Source organism: Nerophis ophidion, linkage group LG10, assembly GCF_033978795.1.
Source record: "Nerophis ophidion isolate RoL-2023_Sa linkage group LG10, RoL_Noph_v1.0, whole genome shotgun sequence".
Lineage (NCBI taxonomy): Eukaryota > Metazoa > Chordata > Actinopteri > Syngnathiformes > Syngnathidae > Nerophis > Nerophis ophidion.
The window spans coordinates 12361577-12377737 of record NC_084620.1 but is presented as its reverse complement, the minus strand read 5'-3'; the positions used below and the strand labels follow the sequence as shown (position 1 = coordinate 12377737).

The following is a 16161-nucleotide window of genomic DNA, read 5'->3' as shown; positions in this document are numbered from 1 at the left end:
GAAAAACTTATTCGGGTGGTCGATTGTACGGAATATGTACTGTACTGTGCAATCTACTAATATCAATATCAATCAATCCATCAAAGATAATGAACGGCGACGAGTGTTCGAGTAACATTCAGTTTTCCGACTGCACTTGAAACACTCGCGAGTGACGTCATGTTACGTAAACGTGATGACGCACGCCGAGTGACTCTCGGGCAGCCTGAAGTGCGCGGCAAAAGAAGTGGGACACAAACAAAAAACATGTGGCTTCCACACTGAGGAACCGGGTACGTGGTTTTTTGCATACTAGCGTTATTAGGAGACCGGAGCGAGATATCCGGTAGTTAAACTACAGCAAGCAGTTTGACGAGACTTCCCGCTGAACAAGCGGTTATTGAAACTGGTCTAGTTTGAGCAGCTAGCCGCTGTTAGCCAGCTAGCTGCACCTGATCGCCCGCTCATTCAAGCCAGCTTGCTCCCGCAGATGTTTCCTTAAAGCCTTTACCTAACGATAAGTTTGGCCTCCTCTCTTCACTTTACGCTGCTTATTTATTCAAATGAACGACGCTTTCATTCGGAGAACCAAGACACGTTTGGAGCAAATATTACTGACGCGTATTTTGCCAAAGTTTGCAAAGTTAGCCGGTTAGCCACATGCTAACACATACAATAGCGAGATCACAATGCAATGGTCATGTATTATATCGATTCCCGTTGGCCTCGTAGCGATATCTTTCGGCATTGCCGATCACATTAAACTTGAAAAGGTGTCCATTAGTGTATTATTTATTGTATTTATTGTGCGTGTATTTGACGGGAGAGTGCCCCGCCCACTAGAGCGCTATGTAGCCCAGGTTAGCTGTACTGACGGAACATGTGACATCATACAATGACTCACACTTATCTATCTCTGGGGCTGCATTTACCAAGCGTCTTAGATTGCCATTTTACACTTAAGTCCTGAGAATATGCAACATTTAGTACTACTCTCAAATTTAAGAATAAAAGCTCTTTATAAACTTTTTTAAGTCTAAGAAACACTCCTACTGTCCACGATATTTAAAGGCCTACTGAAATGAGATTTTCTTAATTTAAGCGGGGATAGCAGGTCCATTCTATGTGTTATACTTGATCATTTTGCGATATTGCCATATTTTTTTGCTGAACGGATTTATTAGAGAACATCCACGGTAAAGTTCGCAACTTTCGGTGCTAAGACAAATGCCCTGCCTCTACCGGAAGTCGCAGACAATGACGTCGCAAGTGTGGGGGCTCTTCACATATTCACATTGTTTTTAATGGGAGCCTCCAACAAAAGGTGTTACTCGGACCGAGAAAACGACAATTTCCCCATTAATTTGAGCGAGGATGGAAGATTCGTGTTTGAGGATATTGATAGCGACAAAGTAGAAAAAAAATTAAAAAGTAAAAAAAAAACGCGATTGCATTGGGACGGATTCCGATGTTTTTAGACACATTTAGTAGGATAATTCTGGGAAATCCCTTATCTTTCTATTGTGTTGCTAGTGTTTTAGTGAGTTAAATAGTACCTGATAGTCGGAAGGGTGTCTCCACGGGTGTCTCGACGCGCAGTGTCTCAGGGGAGTCGACGGCAGCTTTATGGACGGGGCAAGGTCAGCTTTTCTCCAGTAAAAAGCGACTTTTTACCACAATTTTCTCACCGAAACCTGCTGGTTGACATTCCGTCGTGTTTCATGTTCGCTTGACCGTGCTCTGATCCATAGTAAAGTTTCACCTCCAGGATTTTTAAACAAGGAATCACCGTGTGTTTGTGTGGCTAGAGGCTAAAGCTTCCCAACTCCATCTTGCTACTTTGACTTCTCCATTATTAATTGAACAAATTGCAAAAGATTCAGCAACACAGTTCTCCAAAATACTGTGTAATTAAGCTGTTAAAGCAGACGACTTTTAGCTGTGTGTGTGCGTAGCGTTCATACTTATTAAAAACCCGTGACGTCTTGCGTACACCATCATTCCGCAAAGTTTTCAACAAGAAACTCTAGGGAAATTTAAAATTGCAATTTAGTAAACTAAAAAGGTCGTATTGGCATGTGTTGCAATGTTAATATATCATCATTGATATATAAACTATCAGACTGCGTGGTGGGTAGTAGCGGGTTTCAGTAGGCCTTTAAAGGCCTACTGAAATTAGATTTTCTCATTTAAACGGGGATAGCAGGTCCATTCTATGTGTCATACTTGATCATTTCGCGATATTGCCATATTTTTGCTGAAAAGATTTAGTAGAGAACATCCACGATAAACTTTGCAACTTTCGGTCGCTAACAGAAAAGCCCTGCCTTTACCGGAAGTCGCAGACGATGACGTCACATGTTGATGGCTCCTCACATATTCACATTGTTTTTAATGGTAGCCTCCAACAAGAACAGCTATTCGGACCCAGAAAACGACAATTTCCCCATTTATTTGAGCGAGGATGAAATATTCGTGTTTGAGGATATTGATAGCGACGGACTAGAAAAAAAAAACAAGTTGAAAAAAAACGCGATTGCATTGGGACGGATTCAGATATTTTTAGACACATTTACTAGGGTAATTCTGGGAAATCCCTTATCTTTCTATTGTGTTGCTAGTGTTTTAGTGAGTTTAACAGTACCTGATAGTTGGAGGTGTTTGTCCACGGGTGTCTTGACGCAGTGTCTCAGGGAAGTCGACAGCAGCTTTATGGACGGGGCAAGCTCAGCTGATCTCCGGTAAGAAGCGACTTTTTACCACCATTTTCTCACCGAAACCTGCTGGTTGACATTCGGTCGGGATCCATGTTCGCTTGACCTCGCTCTAATCCATAGGAAAGTTTCACCTCCGGGAATTTTAAACAAGGAATCACCGTGGGTTTGTGTGGCTAAAGGCTAAAGCTTCCCAACTCCATCTTTCTACTTTGACTTCTCCAATATTAATTGAACAAATTGCAAAAGATTCAGCAACACAGATGTCCAAAATACTGTTTTATTATGCGGTTAAAGCAGACGACTTTTAGCTGTGTGTGTGTGTGCAGCGCTCATATATCATAACAGCCCGTGACGTCACGCGTACACGTCATCATTACGCAACGTTTTCAAGAAGAACCTCCCGAGAAATTTAAAATTGCAATTTAGTAAACTAAAAACGCCGTATTGGCATGTGTTGCAATGTTAATATTTCAGCATTAATACATAAACTATCAGACTGCGTGGTGGGTAGTAGTGGGTTTCAGTAGGCCTTTAAGAGACCTTCAGAGGTGTCCTACGTGGTTTAGGAGTTGCCAGCGGGGGATGGCACTGAGGCGAGAGAGACATGCGCGAACGTTCAAGTAGCGGAAGGATATTTATATTTATAACAATATTTATACAAATATTCAACAATATAAAACATATCAAAAATAGTTAAAATATTCCACAACTTCAAAATTCAGTTGGAACATTTGAATGGACTATTTTTGTATTGTGTGGCTTTTCAATCTAAGGTTGAATACTGACATCTTCTAGGCACTGACATTTTAAGAGTTAAACGCACATGTTAAGTGAACCAATAAAGTGCACATGTTATGTGCACATACTGTATATATAAGTGTGTAAATATATAAGTGTGTACAATAAGTGCATTAATCAAGTGCACAAGTTATGTGTAAATACATAAGTGTGTTAAATAAGTCCACCAACAAAGTGCACAAGTTATGTGCACTTGTATAAATGTGTAAAATAGGTGCACCAATAAAGTGCACAATTATTACTGTACAATAAGTGCATTAATAAATTGCAGAAGTCATTTGCACATATATAAGTGCACAAGTTGTGTGCTCATATATAAGTGTGTAAAATAGGTCAAACTCAAGCCAGCCCTGGGGGCCAAATCTGGCCCGCCTCATTATTTTTACGTGGCCTGCGAAAGCTTGGAAATAATTTGCGTTAATAAAATGCTTAATCTTTTCTTACATAAATGTATTTGTTCTTTCCCTTTTGACAGTAAAAATCATGTACTGCATGCAATTGCATATCTTTTATAGTTCAATATTATCAAAATCAAAATACTGTATTCCAAAATTATTATTTTTTTTTAAATAGAGATAAATATTGTACATAAATATCTGCTTGACTTATGATTTCAAAACAAATGATCAATCAACTTGTAGACTGTGAAATTGACAATAGATTTCATGGTTAAATTCCGTCGACTGAGTTTTTTTTTACCGTAAAATCAATTTTGGCACAGTTTTTTTCCATATACAGTGAGACACTAAAACATAAAAAAAAAAACCATTAAAACAAGATTTTACGTTCAAAACAAAACTGGCAGCTCTGTTGCTTGAATTTTACCACTAAAAACAGTGGTGTTGCGTTATATGCATGTTATATGCATATTACAGCATATATGCTGTAAAAAAAAAAAAACGCTGCTTTTACCGTAAAATTCTGGTGACTGAACTGCCATTTTTTTAAATTAAAATTTAAATAATTTTACTCCAACTTTTGATTAAAAGAAATATTGTTAATGTATTTATTTATACATTATTCATATATTACTCAGCGGCCCTCTGAGGACAACCATAACTGCGATGTGGAAACATTTTTTGTATTTTTTTTCTTTTGTTTCTGGATTTATTTATTTTTTTATTATTCCTACCTACCGGTCTGCCATTTCAGGCACCTCCTATCAAGAGCAGCAGAAAACTCTTTGGAAGTTAATTTAATGCCGAACCAGACAATTACAAATCTAAAAACAACAAATATTAATCAAGGCTGCATGTGTCTACCTAAAATTTGAATTTCAAATGTTTTTCTTGGATTTGGGAAAATCTTTATTCACTAGGATCATTTTTTCACATATTCCCACATACACACAGTCCATGTCTAAAGCCATGTGCTCTTTTGTTAAATTAAAAGCTCTTTTTTGATTATTGTCTTTTTCTTTTTTAAAGAACCTTCCAACAATGTTTCTGCAGTTTTTCATGATAGATTTGGCTTGCTTGGTTATTTTTTTTCATAGAAAGACAAAATCTATCAAGTCCAAATAATAGTACATTTATTCAAGACATAATACCAGGTCGAGAGAAAAGTCACTTATTAATGCAATTGCATCTCCTGCAAGATGATAAAGGATTTCTTCACCAGCCAGAGCAGCAGCTTGCCCTGTGGCCAGAGGTGCTTACTGGGGGAAGGGGAGAGTGATGGGAAAATTCTACCATCATGCTATCAGTGCAGCGCAACTTCTGAAATGGCATTTGTTGCTTTATGTTGCTTGCGGTTTGTTAAGCACTTTTTTCATCGATTTTTATCAACTTGATCACATTTTAGTGTGAATCCAGGTTTGTTTTTTTTCATTTTTTGTTTTTCTTTTATTTTTTATTTTTTGACCACCTGGGCGTCCGTCAGGCTTGTTGACTGTTTCCATGCGCTGCTTCAAACAAGTTTTCCAACAAAAGGATAATTTAAAGTCTGTTAAAAAGTATATTTCTCTTCTCAACAAAAGAAGAGAAATATAATCTTTGAGAAAAATGTAATTTAAAACATTTGTATGCACGTACAACACTTAAGACCTTCAGTATATCAGTATGTGAAATTAAATTATGGAATGGATTAAGCAAAGCAATCAAACAATGTACTAATATGATCCACTTCAAGAAACTCTTCAAACTGGAAGTGTTTACAAAGTACAAAAATGAAGAACCATGATAAACCTTCTGATTTTACTCACCCATTCATTCTCAAAATAATCTGACTTATCTCATCGTATGGAATACAACTTACTTAAGCAATTATTTATTTATTTATTTATTTGTATGGTGATTACTTATTACTTATGGAGTATACATTGTGAATACATTGAGAACAGGAAGTGAACAAAAGTTTTAGCAACTGTTATGTAAAGAAAAGGGGTAGGATTAAATAAGCTCTGCTTCTTCCTCCTCCTTTTCGAACATGTTGAAAAGAGAAACTGGAAATTGTGATTTATCATGTTGTATGCTTGCATGTTCCAAATAAACTCAAACTCAAACTCAAAATAGGACCAGTAATCTGCATGGACTTTTATAGATCGACTCAAAAAGAGTGAGAGCGCTATTCTGATTGGGTGGAGGTATAGCCCTTCCTCCATAATGCACGTCATACCTTCAAGTATCATAAATCATGTGGTGTGGCTCTTACATTACCAAACCATTCAGTGGTTGATTGCTGATTCTGTCTGACCCCTAAGCGACCCCAAAATGTGCATGCTTTTTACACGGGAGTTAGCTGCTGTACAAAGAGGGGTACTGACGGGGAAAATTATAAACGAACACACGTTCTATTATATTCTATCTTATTGTTGCATGCATTGGCCAGTGGCCATCATTGTATTCTACCGAAGTCAGAAAACGTTTTAGTGCGTATGTATAAGACAGGGGTCTGCAACCCGCGGCTCTTTCATGCCTCTGCCGTGGCTCCCTTTGGCTTTGAAACCGAATGTCAACAAATAATGTTTACTTGATCTATTTCATTTCATTTTATTTACCTAGTTCATTTGAATTTAACAGTTGTTATTTTGGAGGGTTCTGGGATCTTGTCATAGGAAAATAAAACACATTTGAATATATTGTCGATAGAAATGTATGTCACAGCCCTTATGCGACACCTCTTGCTGCCATGCAATTGAATTGTTTTTAGCGGTCAACTCCTAGCAATGGACGGATCAAAGAGAAACATTTTATTTATTTACATTTTTATTAATTTGCTGTTTTTATTTATGACTAGGTAGTTGTTTTACATTTTTTGTCAAATGAATATGCCGTAGTCGTATGCCTTCAGAATATTGGGATGAGTTGATTTTTATTTTTTTATTCATTAATAAGGGAAAGAACAGTGTGTTTTGTTTCTAATGTTCAAAATAATTTGATGATTTGCTTTGTTATACCCAGAAATAAATCAGATAAGAGTACGATTTTATAAATCCTATTGCACACGTGTAAGGAAACTAAAAGTGGTGTTATCGTCATTTTAGGAATCTAACAGAGTTTGTGGTTCTAGGTGGGTTTTATTTGGGGGGAAATTAGCTCCAATGGCTCTTTGTATGCTGAAGGTTGCCAACCCCTGGTATAACACATTACAAAGAAAGTTAAAACACAGTTTATAAAAGATTAGCAAAAGATAGTCACAGTTTAGGGCTGGACGATTAATTGAAAACAAACATTTAGAGCTTTTAACCGACTGTAAACTGCTATGTCAATTATTTAGATTGTTGTGACTCTCTACTGTACATATACACCATCCCCTTAAACTACAGTACTGATTGTGTTGCAAAGCGGAACCAGGCAGAAGAAGCTGCAGCAACCAAGTAACACTTTCATCCAGTCCGCGACATGGAAGTGTCATAGAGGAAAACTGAAAAACAGAACCAACGGGACGTCATGAGTAGTTTGAAACTAAAATGAATTCTGTTTTAGTTGTTTAAACACTCTTTGACTACAATAAGGAGGAAGTTGACCAAAAACAATATTGTGAGTGTAGAGTAAAATAATTGGACGTTAACCAAAATCCAGGTAAAAGGTTCAATTAATCGTGATTTAGATTTTTCCCATGATTGCCCAGCAGCCCTAACACAGCCTTTAACATATATTGTTAAATCATTAACAAATATTATGCATTTGTATAATGAGTGCATTGACTGATTACAGCTGCAAAATTGTTTTTGATTTGAAATGAATTGTAACACGTTTGAAACATGCAGTTGTAATGATGTACTGGTGCTTTTTGGAGCTGTATTAATTTTTCTTCTAATAGTTGATAATAGTATATGTTGCCTAATAATTTCTTGCTTTTTGAATTGTCTTACGACGCAGGTGAAGCTGAGAAGACATGATGGGGTTGCACACATCCCAGAAGAAGCACTTTCCCCTGCGGGGGATAGACGGCGTTGTTCAGCTCTTCGACGCCGAACTCCGCAAGTCCGAGCCGGACTTAGCCCTCCTCTCGCTGGTCCTGGGCTTCGTCGAGCACTTCCTGGCCGTCAACCGTGTGGTGCCTGTCAACGTGCCCGGCGTGCGCTTTGAGCCACTGGAGCCAGACTGTCCTAACTCGTGCTTCCCTACTGTAGAGCTGGGTATGCTCTCGGCGCTGTATGAGCGCTTCACAGCGCAGATTCGCGGGGCAGTGGACCTGTCGCAGTACAGGAGGACATCGGCCGGCTCGAGTCGCGAGTTGGTGAAGAAAGTTTCTGACGTGATTTGGAACAGTCTGAGTCGCTCATACTTTAAAGATCGAGCTCATATCCAGTCTCTCTTTAGCCTCATCACTGGTAAGACAAGCTAGATTGTAGGTGTCTTGTTTCCTACCAAACCGATGTCATCTTTCATAAAGGGACCAAGCTGGATAGCTCGGGGGTGGCCTTTGCTGTGGTGGCAGCTTGCCAAGTTCTGGGTCTGAAGGACGTGCACCTGGCTCTGTCCGAGGACCACGCCTGGGTCATTTTTGGCAAGAATGGAGAAGAAACGGCTGAGGTCACCTGGCATGGCAAGGGTAATGAGGACAGGCGAGGACAGACGGTCACAGCGGGAGTCAGCGAAAAGGTGAGCCGCACTCGACACTCCAAATGTAAGAGACGTTGCTGAAATTTTTGTCTCTGCTTCAGAGCTGGCTCTATCTGAAGGGATCCTACATGAAATGTGACAGAAACATGGAGGTAGCCTTCATGGTTTGTGCCATTAACCCTTCACTGGATCTGCACACAGATAGCTCTGAGCTCCTGCAGCTACAACAGGTCAGCATACATCACTCCCTCACAAACAACATCAACCCTTCAGAGTCCAGGCTAGTTATTTAATATTTTTACCTACATTTGTGTTTACTTCTCCCTCTCCTTAAAACTGTTTTTCTTTAATCAATCAATCAATTAATGTTTACTTATATAGCCCTAAATCACCAGTGTCTCAAAGGGCTGCACAAACCACAACACAAACCACTACGACATCCTCGGTAGGCCAAAATAAGGGCAAGGAAAACTCACACCCAGTAGGAAGTGGGTGACAATGATTACCATGAGAACCTTGGAGAGGACCACATATGTAGGCAACCCCCCCCCCCCCCCCCCCCTCTAGGGGACCGAAAGCAATGGATGTCGGGTGGGTCTAATATGATACTGTGATAGTTCAATCCATTATGGATCCAACAAAGCCACGAGAGTCCAGTCCAAAGCGGAGCCAACACTTGGTTTGTTTCTTTTTTTTCCTGTACCACCTCACATGTGCGGGACTGAAGAGATATTTCCATAACCCTAAAGCTGGAAGTCCAAGTAGAGAAAATGTCTAAGATGTGTAATGAACCCTCCTTATAACTTAAAGGGCAAATATATCATTTAAAAACTCATGTATAGGTTTAGCAAAGAAAGTTAAATGTAGTCAAATAGTCATTTCAATAATTATTTACCTCCAAAGCAAGACGAGGCTTGGGCAGTTTACCAACTATGTACATCACAAATAATGTGTTCCATTCCAAAAGAAAGTGTATGTCTACCTTAAGAAAGCTGAATACAACTTAACTGAACATTCAAAGGGAAAAGTCAGACCTGAGCAGGGTTTCCCCCAGCTTGCTAATGTACTTGAAGCTGTGATCCGTGCACGTCCCTGTCCACCGTCGCAAAAGTCAGGATCGTCACAACGTAATTTATGTTCAATCTGCGTTGTGCCTCTTCCCCCTTACACAGCTGAAAGTACAGCCCAGAAGAACAAAATAAATAAATATGACTAACACTAGCATATAAGTTGAAACATAATGTTGAGAAGAAGCAAAAACTTCAGTGACAGACTTTAGTTTCACTGCAGCTCTTAGTCATCCTGCCCTGAATGCGGACTGGCAAGCAGGCAGGCACAGAATGTCTTTGTGACTGAACTACTGTATCGGGCCTGACTGGGAGAATCAACACATCAGACTTTTTGTTTTTGTGCTTTCAAAGATTCAACTCCCCTGATTTAACACGATCTAAAAACTCTGCAGAAAGACACTTTGTTTTTAAATAATTTTTGAGGTTTTGGATAAAAAAAACATTTTGTTCCTGAAATAATCATTAAACTTGTATTATTTGTTGATACACATTATTTTACAGCACCTCAAATTTAAACTGCACTTTAATGTACGTTTATTAAATATAAGCTACAGTAGTTGGGTTGGATAAAAAACAAACAAAAAAAACCTCCACAATGTTAGTCACCATTTGCTGTTTGCCAAAGCACTGGTGAGAAGCACTTATTTATACAAATAATTAAATAATACAAAGATTGTAGCTGAGATAGGTGCCAGCGACCCCGAAAGGGAATAAGCGGTAGAAAATGGATGGATGGAAATAATAATTTATAATTTGATACTGTTTTTTAGTAAAAGTTAACTTGAAATACAAGTCTTATAATATTCAGTACACCACTTGCTTACTGCAGAATGTTTGGGATGCCAAGCAAAAAAACTAAATAACTTTGAGAGGAAAACAGTTCTCTACCCCACAAAATGTGTGTGCGTGTATATACACACACATAATATTTATATTTATTTATATATATATATATATATATATATATGTATATATGTATATGTGTATATATATATGTATATATGTGTATATATGTATATATATATATATATGTGTATATGTATATAAATATATATATATATATATATATATATATATATGTGTGTATATATGTATGTGTGTGTGTGTGTGTGTATATATATATATATATATATATATATATATGTATATGTGTGTGTGTGTATATATGTATATGTATATATATATATGTATATATATATATGTATATATATATATATAAACACATCTGATTGGCTTGTGTTGTTGTGGACAAGCTCACCGATGCAGGGAACTTTAGTGTTTTTAACATCGTCACTGGTAAGTTACTGATAACTTGACCACTTTTAATGCTAGCTAATACTAAAAATGTTAAGTGTAATTAATTATCAAGCAGCACGGCCGGTGCCAAACTTCAACACTGCCTCTTTTCCAGTCAGAAACATAGCAGCTGTCAAGTGCCCAGCAGCACGCTTCCACTCTTCAAAATAACAGTGTTGTACACAACATCCGGTTTGACTGCGCTAACGATATAAAGGTTTCAAAAAAGTACCTTGCATAATAAGCACTTTGTACTTAAAGCACAAAAGCCTAATTCCAAAGAAACGAGAATTTCATAGAGCCCTAATGATGCTACACCACCTATTAAGCTGTGCCTGCATTTTACGCATCCATGAAATAAGTGTTAATCACTTCTTTCCCGTTGTTCTTAAATAGAAGTTGCTGTGGTTGCTGTATGACCGAGGCAACCTGGACAGGTGAGAGTGCTGCAGCCAAGATGCCAAAAACGTATGTCGATGTCACTATCCTCAACCTTTTTACTATACCCTGAGTCAGGTATCCAATGGCCATGGGGACTCTTGCAGACCTGGAGGACCAAGAGCCAATCCCAGGGAAGGAGAGCCCAATAGAAATTCACCTCAAGGTAAGGATTCTTGTCATTCTTCTTCTTGGTGCCAGATGCTTCATTTTGCTCTCTCTCGCCAGGCTGTGAGTTCAGCCCAGAAACATTACCACAACGAGCACATCTACCCCTACATGTACCTGGCTGGCTTCCACTACAGGCACAAAAACGTGCGGGATGCACTGAGAGCATGGGCTGACGCCGCCAAAGTTATGCAGGAGTAAGTTAATTACTTGTTTAGTATTATCATTACTTTATCATTAATGTTACAGTACTTAGTGTTTCCCAAAGAAGGGCAATCTATTAGTATGACCGGGGCCAGGTCATGGTTAATACCCCTGGCAGGTCAGGGGTATTAAGGTTACCTCATTCTGTGTTATTAGTTTCAACATATCTTTTTCTTGTTACGTTGTATTGTTTTAATCTTTTTTTTTTTTTTATGTTTGCTGATTATCTTAAATCTACAATGATGTAACATGATCTGTACTTCGTACACCCCAGGTTTATTTAACATATGTTATTCTTCTCTCCCTGAATGTTGGAAATTCATTTGGCAGAAAGATAAACAGTGTTTGAAATTAGAGAGGAAAAAAATTGAGGCTTTTAATTGATTTTCACAATGAAGTTACAGTAAAGGAAAGTACATTAAAATACACATGAATAGCACATAAATGTAGGAATCGTGTTCAATCAGCAGTAAAGTTTTGTATAAACTGAAAAGATGCAACTATACAGGACAAAGGTTTTCACTTATGCCGCTAGGTTAATGCAAACAGATTTTTACTGACAGGCTAGGAAGAATTAGCATCGAGATTGTTTTAAAGTTGAACCAACATTTAACAAATTAGATTTTAACAGAAGAAAATTGACATTAAACAGAAAATGTATTCCTAATTACAGGCATTAGTCACCAAACTGGAGACAAATATTGACGCTAACTTTACATTACTAGGCCAGTTTACTGCTCTGCACCGTGTTTTGACCATCTACGGAAGCCTTTTGCTCAAACTTCAAACTAATTTTAAAACAAATAATATAGTTAATACTTTGTGGAACCTGATTGCTAGGCGAGAACAGCATTTTATATTTGTGGTGCCCCTTAATTTTCTTGTGGCGGGTCGTCACTAATAAAACAATGTATGGGAAACACTGACTTATCAGGCAGGGACATCTGAAAATAAAGCATTATCATCTTAGTGTGGACATTACCTCATATGACCGCAAGAGGGCAGTCAATCCACATGCCATCCACACCAACTGAAAGGAATATCAAGGCTGCCATAAATGCACTTATTTAGAAATGATTGCAAATATTTCATGTTTAATCTCACACCATGACCAGAGTGTACGGTGGTTCACAAAGTGAGCCTCAACAGCTAAATATAGTACCTGAGCTGAAATCTAGCAGCTTCCTTTTCCTCCTGCTGCGCCCTCATTGTTCTGTACTTTCCTTCCAGGCTCAGGAATATTTTGAATACTTTTTCAGATTTTTGTGATGTCCAAGTAGGAAGTTAATATGTCCCATCTCCCCCTTACAGTCTTGATGCAAACAAAAGCAAATTGAATTCCTAAATAAGTCTCTTGTTGCAGCTACAACTACTTCCGCGAGGACGAGGAGATCTACAAGGAATTCTTCGACGTTGCAAACGACGTCATTCCAACTCTGCTGAAGGAAACGTCCGTCGCTGCTGAAAATCCGTCTGAGAGCGGCGATGCGGGAGAAGTCGGTGATAAAGTAAGTGTTCTTGGCCTGCAGAGAAGATGCCGTTGCATTGTGGGTAGTGAAGTCCTCATACAAAAGTCTGCTCTGTGTGTCCTGGCGCAGCCAAAGCAGGCGGCCGCCTTCTCGGCCCTGCAGGACCCAGAATGCTTTGCCCACCTGCTGTCCTTCTACGACGGCATCTGCAAGTGGGAGGAGGGCAGTCCCACGCCAGTGCTGCATGTGGGCTGGGCCACCTACCTGGTCCAGTCCCTTAGCCGCTTTGATGCGCAGGTGAGGAGGAGCGGGTGAATAAACGTGACATGTTTGCATTCATGCTTGCTGCTCTTGCAGTCGAAGTCGCTGCACAGGTGTGTTTAATGAAGTGTCCTTTAGTGTCATTTTGAAACCTAAAGACGACGTTGTTGTGTCCCAAGGTGCGTCAGAAAGTGTCCATCATCACCAAAGAGCCAGAATGTCAGGAAGACGACGACGCGTCCAGCGAGGACCCCTGGGAGGGCCGCAGACGAGGTTCCCGCAGAGAGCCCAAACCGGAGGAACAGAACTCTCCCCTCCCTGCTGCCCCGACCTCCCCAGCCTCCCAGACAACCGGGGCGGCGGCAGCGCCTCCTCAGCCGAAGAAAGTAGGCGAGGGTGTGGCCCGCCGCCGTTCCTCCCAAGGCCAGCGGGGCGCGGAGGGGGCTGAGGGCAAGCCTAAGTCCCCTGGCCCCAACGCGGCGCCCTCCCCTCAGCAGCAGGCGGCATCGCCCTCCCCAGCTGCCCCAGTGGTCATCTTCCAGAGTGAGAAGATGAAAGGCATGAAGGGACTGTTGTGCGCCGCCAAGGTGAACTCCAGCGCCATCAAACTGCAGCTAACCGCTCAGTCTCAGGTCCAGATGAAGAGGCAGAAAAGCACGCCGCCTGGGGACTACTCCTTGTCCTTCATGAAGAGGCAGCGCAAGGCTCTTTAGGCTGTGAAAGCCAACACTGGTCTTCATCCTTAGCTCCACCTTCTTGTAGCTACCAGCAATAGCACGCTAACAAACCTGAGTGTGTTCGGAGCTCCGCCTCCTGTGTTAGTTGCTTTTCTGGTGAACACCGTTCATGACTGAAAGCTCAACATATCTTCAATTTAGGATAGTTACTGTGTAACATTGTCCACCACCGCGCTAAGGATAGCTTCTTTCTTGCTAGCTCGATGTTGCCTTACGTCGCCTTTGTTTTATTTGGAAGATTTAGAGTAGAGAAGCCTAGAAAGATCAAGCACTGTCCTCACAGCCACGCTCGCTGGTCCTGCTACTTTGTGCATTGTTTCCTTCTTGGTTTTCTATCTGCTAGAATAAAGATCTGATCAAATTAGACGCTGCATGGTCTTTATTATTATTTCAGTACACTAATTGTTCTCATGTAACATATGTTTGTATTTTTTTAATCGGATCAAATGTGCCATCCATCCATTTTCTACCGCTTATTCTCTTTCGGGGTCGCGGGGGGCGCTGGCTACAATCGGGCGGAAGGCGGGGTACACCCTGGACAAGTCGCCACCTCATTGCAGGGCCAACACAGATAGACAGACAACATTCACACTCACATTCACACACTAGGGCCAATTTTAGTGTTGCCAATCAACCTATCCCCTGGTGCATGTCTTTGGAAGTGGGAGGAAGCCGGAGTACCCGGAGGGAACCCACGCATTCACGTATTGTGAGGCAGACACACTAACCCCTCTGCCACTGTGAAGCCCCGGATCAAATGTTATATTAGTATATTTACCGATTGGACATGAGTCCTTGAAGTAGAGGCTCTCATTGTTATTGTTGCTTGAGATTGTTGTAAGCATTTCACCAATCTCGCGCACTTTGCAAATTATACGTCATTTCCATTGTGCGCAAGCAATTTGCATATCGCAAGACGAGATTTTGTGGATTGTTTAGTCAGTAACCCTACATTATTATATTTTATAAATAGTAAACCAAGTTGTGGTAGTAGTTTTGTCGTGGATGTACACTGTATAGTTGTTAGGGTTAGGGTGGGACTGATTTGAGGGCAGTACTCAGCTATATTGTCCCGACTACAAATGAATAGATTTACATAAGTATTTAATAAATTATTTTGACACCAAAAACATGTATTTCTGGCCATTGATTTGCAAAATGTGCACCACACATTATTCAACAATATAGCTGGAAGCAATTTGCTAAAAGATTGCGCATTATACAAATTTGCAAAATGCGGCTGCGCATTTTGCAAATTGCTCACATTGGTATTGTGCTTACAACAAGATGACATTTTTACAGTGGGAGCTTTCTACCTATTCGAGGTGTGCCATACGGCAAATTTTGGTATCAATCTGATATCAAGAAAATGCAGGGCCAGAATTTCCAGTGCTTTAGGTACAGTACTTTTTACTCAAACAAGTTAATTCAATGATTTTGTTATTTTCTTTCCTTTAATTCGTTGATCATGATTACAATCAGAACCAAATCTGACAAAGATTTAAAGCAAACCAAAAATAAATTGAGACTAATCTAGTATTATATTATCACAAAAATATAAGATAATGCCATCCATCCATTTTCTACCGCTTATTCCCTTTCGGGGTCGCGGGGGGCGCTGGCGCCTATCTCAGCTACAATCGGGCGGAAGGCGGGGTACACCCTGGACAAGTCGCCACCTCATCACAGGGCCAACACAGATAGACAGACAACATTCACACTCACATTCACACACTAGGGTCCATTTAGTGTTGCCAATCAACCTATCCCCAGGTGCATGTTTTTGGAGGTGGGAGGATATAATGTCAAAACAAAATATACTGATTCAATGCTGGGTCAAATTGAGCAAAATTAAGTCAATAGTGCAAAATATAGTAAAATGAAAACTTTCTAAGTCACATCATTTTTCGTCTTACCAACAAAACTCTCCTTTGTTAACAAATAACACACGAATACACAATAAATTGGTAAAACATTTATGGAAAAAATGTCGAACTCGTCGCACCAGTATCGAA

The 16161-nt window shown here is 39.9% G+C and overlaps 1 protein-coding gene and 1 long non-coding RNA gene across 2 annotated transcripts; one reads left to right on the top strand and one right to left on the bottom strand.

Annotated features, from left to right (window-relative positions):
- Window positions 1–117: 117 nt before the first annotated feature.
- Window positions 118–14510, top strand: men1 (multiple endocrine neoplasia I). Its single transcript, XM_061912408.1, has 10 exons — window positions 118–272; window positions 7817–8271; window positions 8334–8542; window positions 8605–8733; window positions 11266–11306; window positions 11386–11473; window positions 11536–11672; window positions 13043–13187; window positions 13278–13445; window positions 13589–14510. The coding sequence occupies exons 2-10, from the start codon at window positions 7833–7835 to the stop codon at window positions 14120–14122; spliced, it is 1890 nt and encodes a 629-aa protein (XP_061768392.1). The 5' UTR covers window positions 118–272; window positions 7817–7832; the 3' UTR covers window positions 14123–14510.
- LOC133560187 (uncharacterized) lies at window positions 5714–14490 on the bottom strand. Its single transcript, XR_009808398.1, has 4 exons — window positions 12842–14490; window positions 12662–12709; window positions 9538–9675; window positions 5714–7358 (listed from the first exon to the last, which is right to left on the bottom strand). It is a non-coding gene; the product is annotated as an uncharacterized LOC133560187 (long non-coding RNA).
- Window positions 14511–16161: the final 1651 nt, after the last annotated feature.

Coding starts and splice junctions, on each gene's coding strand:
- men1 (XM_061912408.1), top strand. CDS start 7,833: ATGATGGGGTTGCACACATCCCAGAAGAAGCACTTTCCCCTGCGGGGG. Junction 8,272..8,333: donor TCTCTTTAGCCTCATCACTG/GTAAGACAAGCT, acceptor TCTTTCATAAAG/GGACCAAGCTGGATAGCTCG. Junction 13,188..13,277: donor CGGGAGAAGTCGGTGATAAA/GTAAGTGTTCTT, acceptor GTCCTGGCGCAG/CCAAAGCAGGCGGCCGCCTT.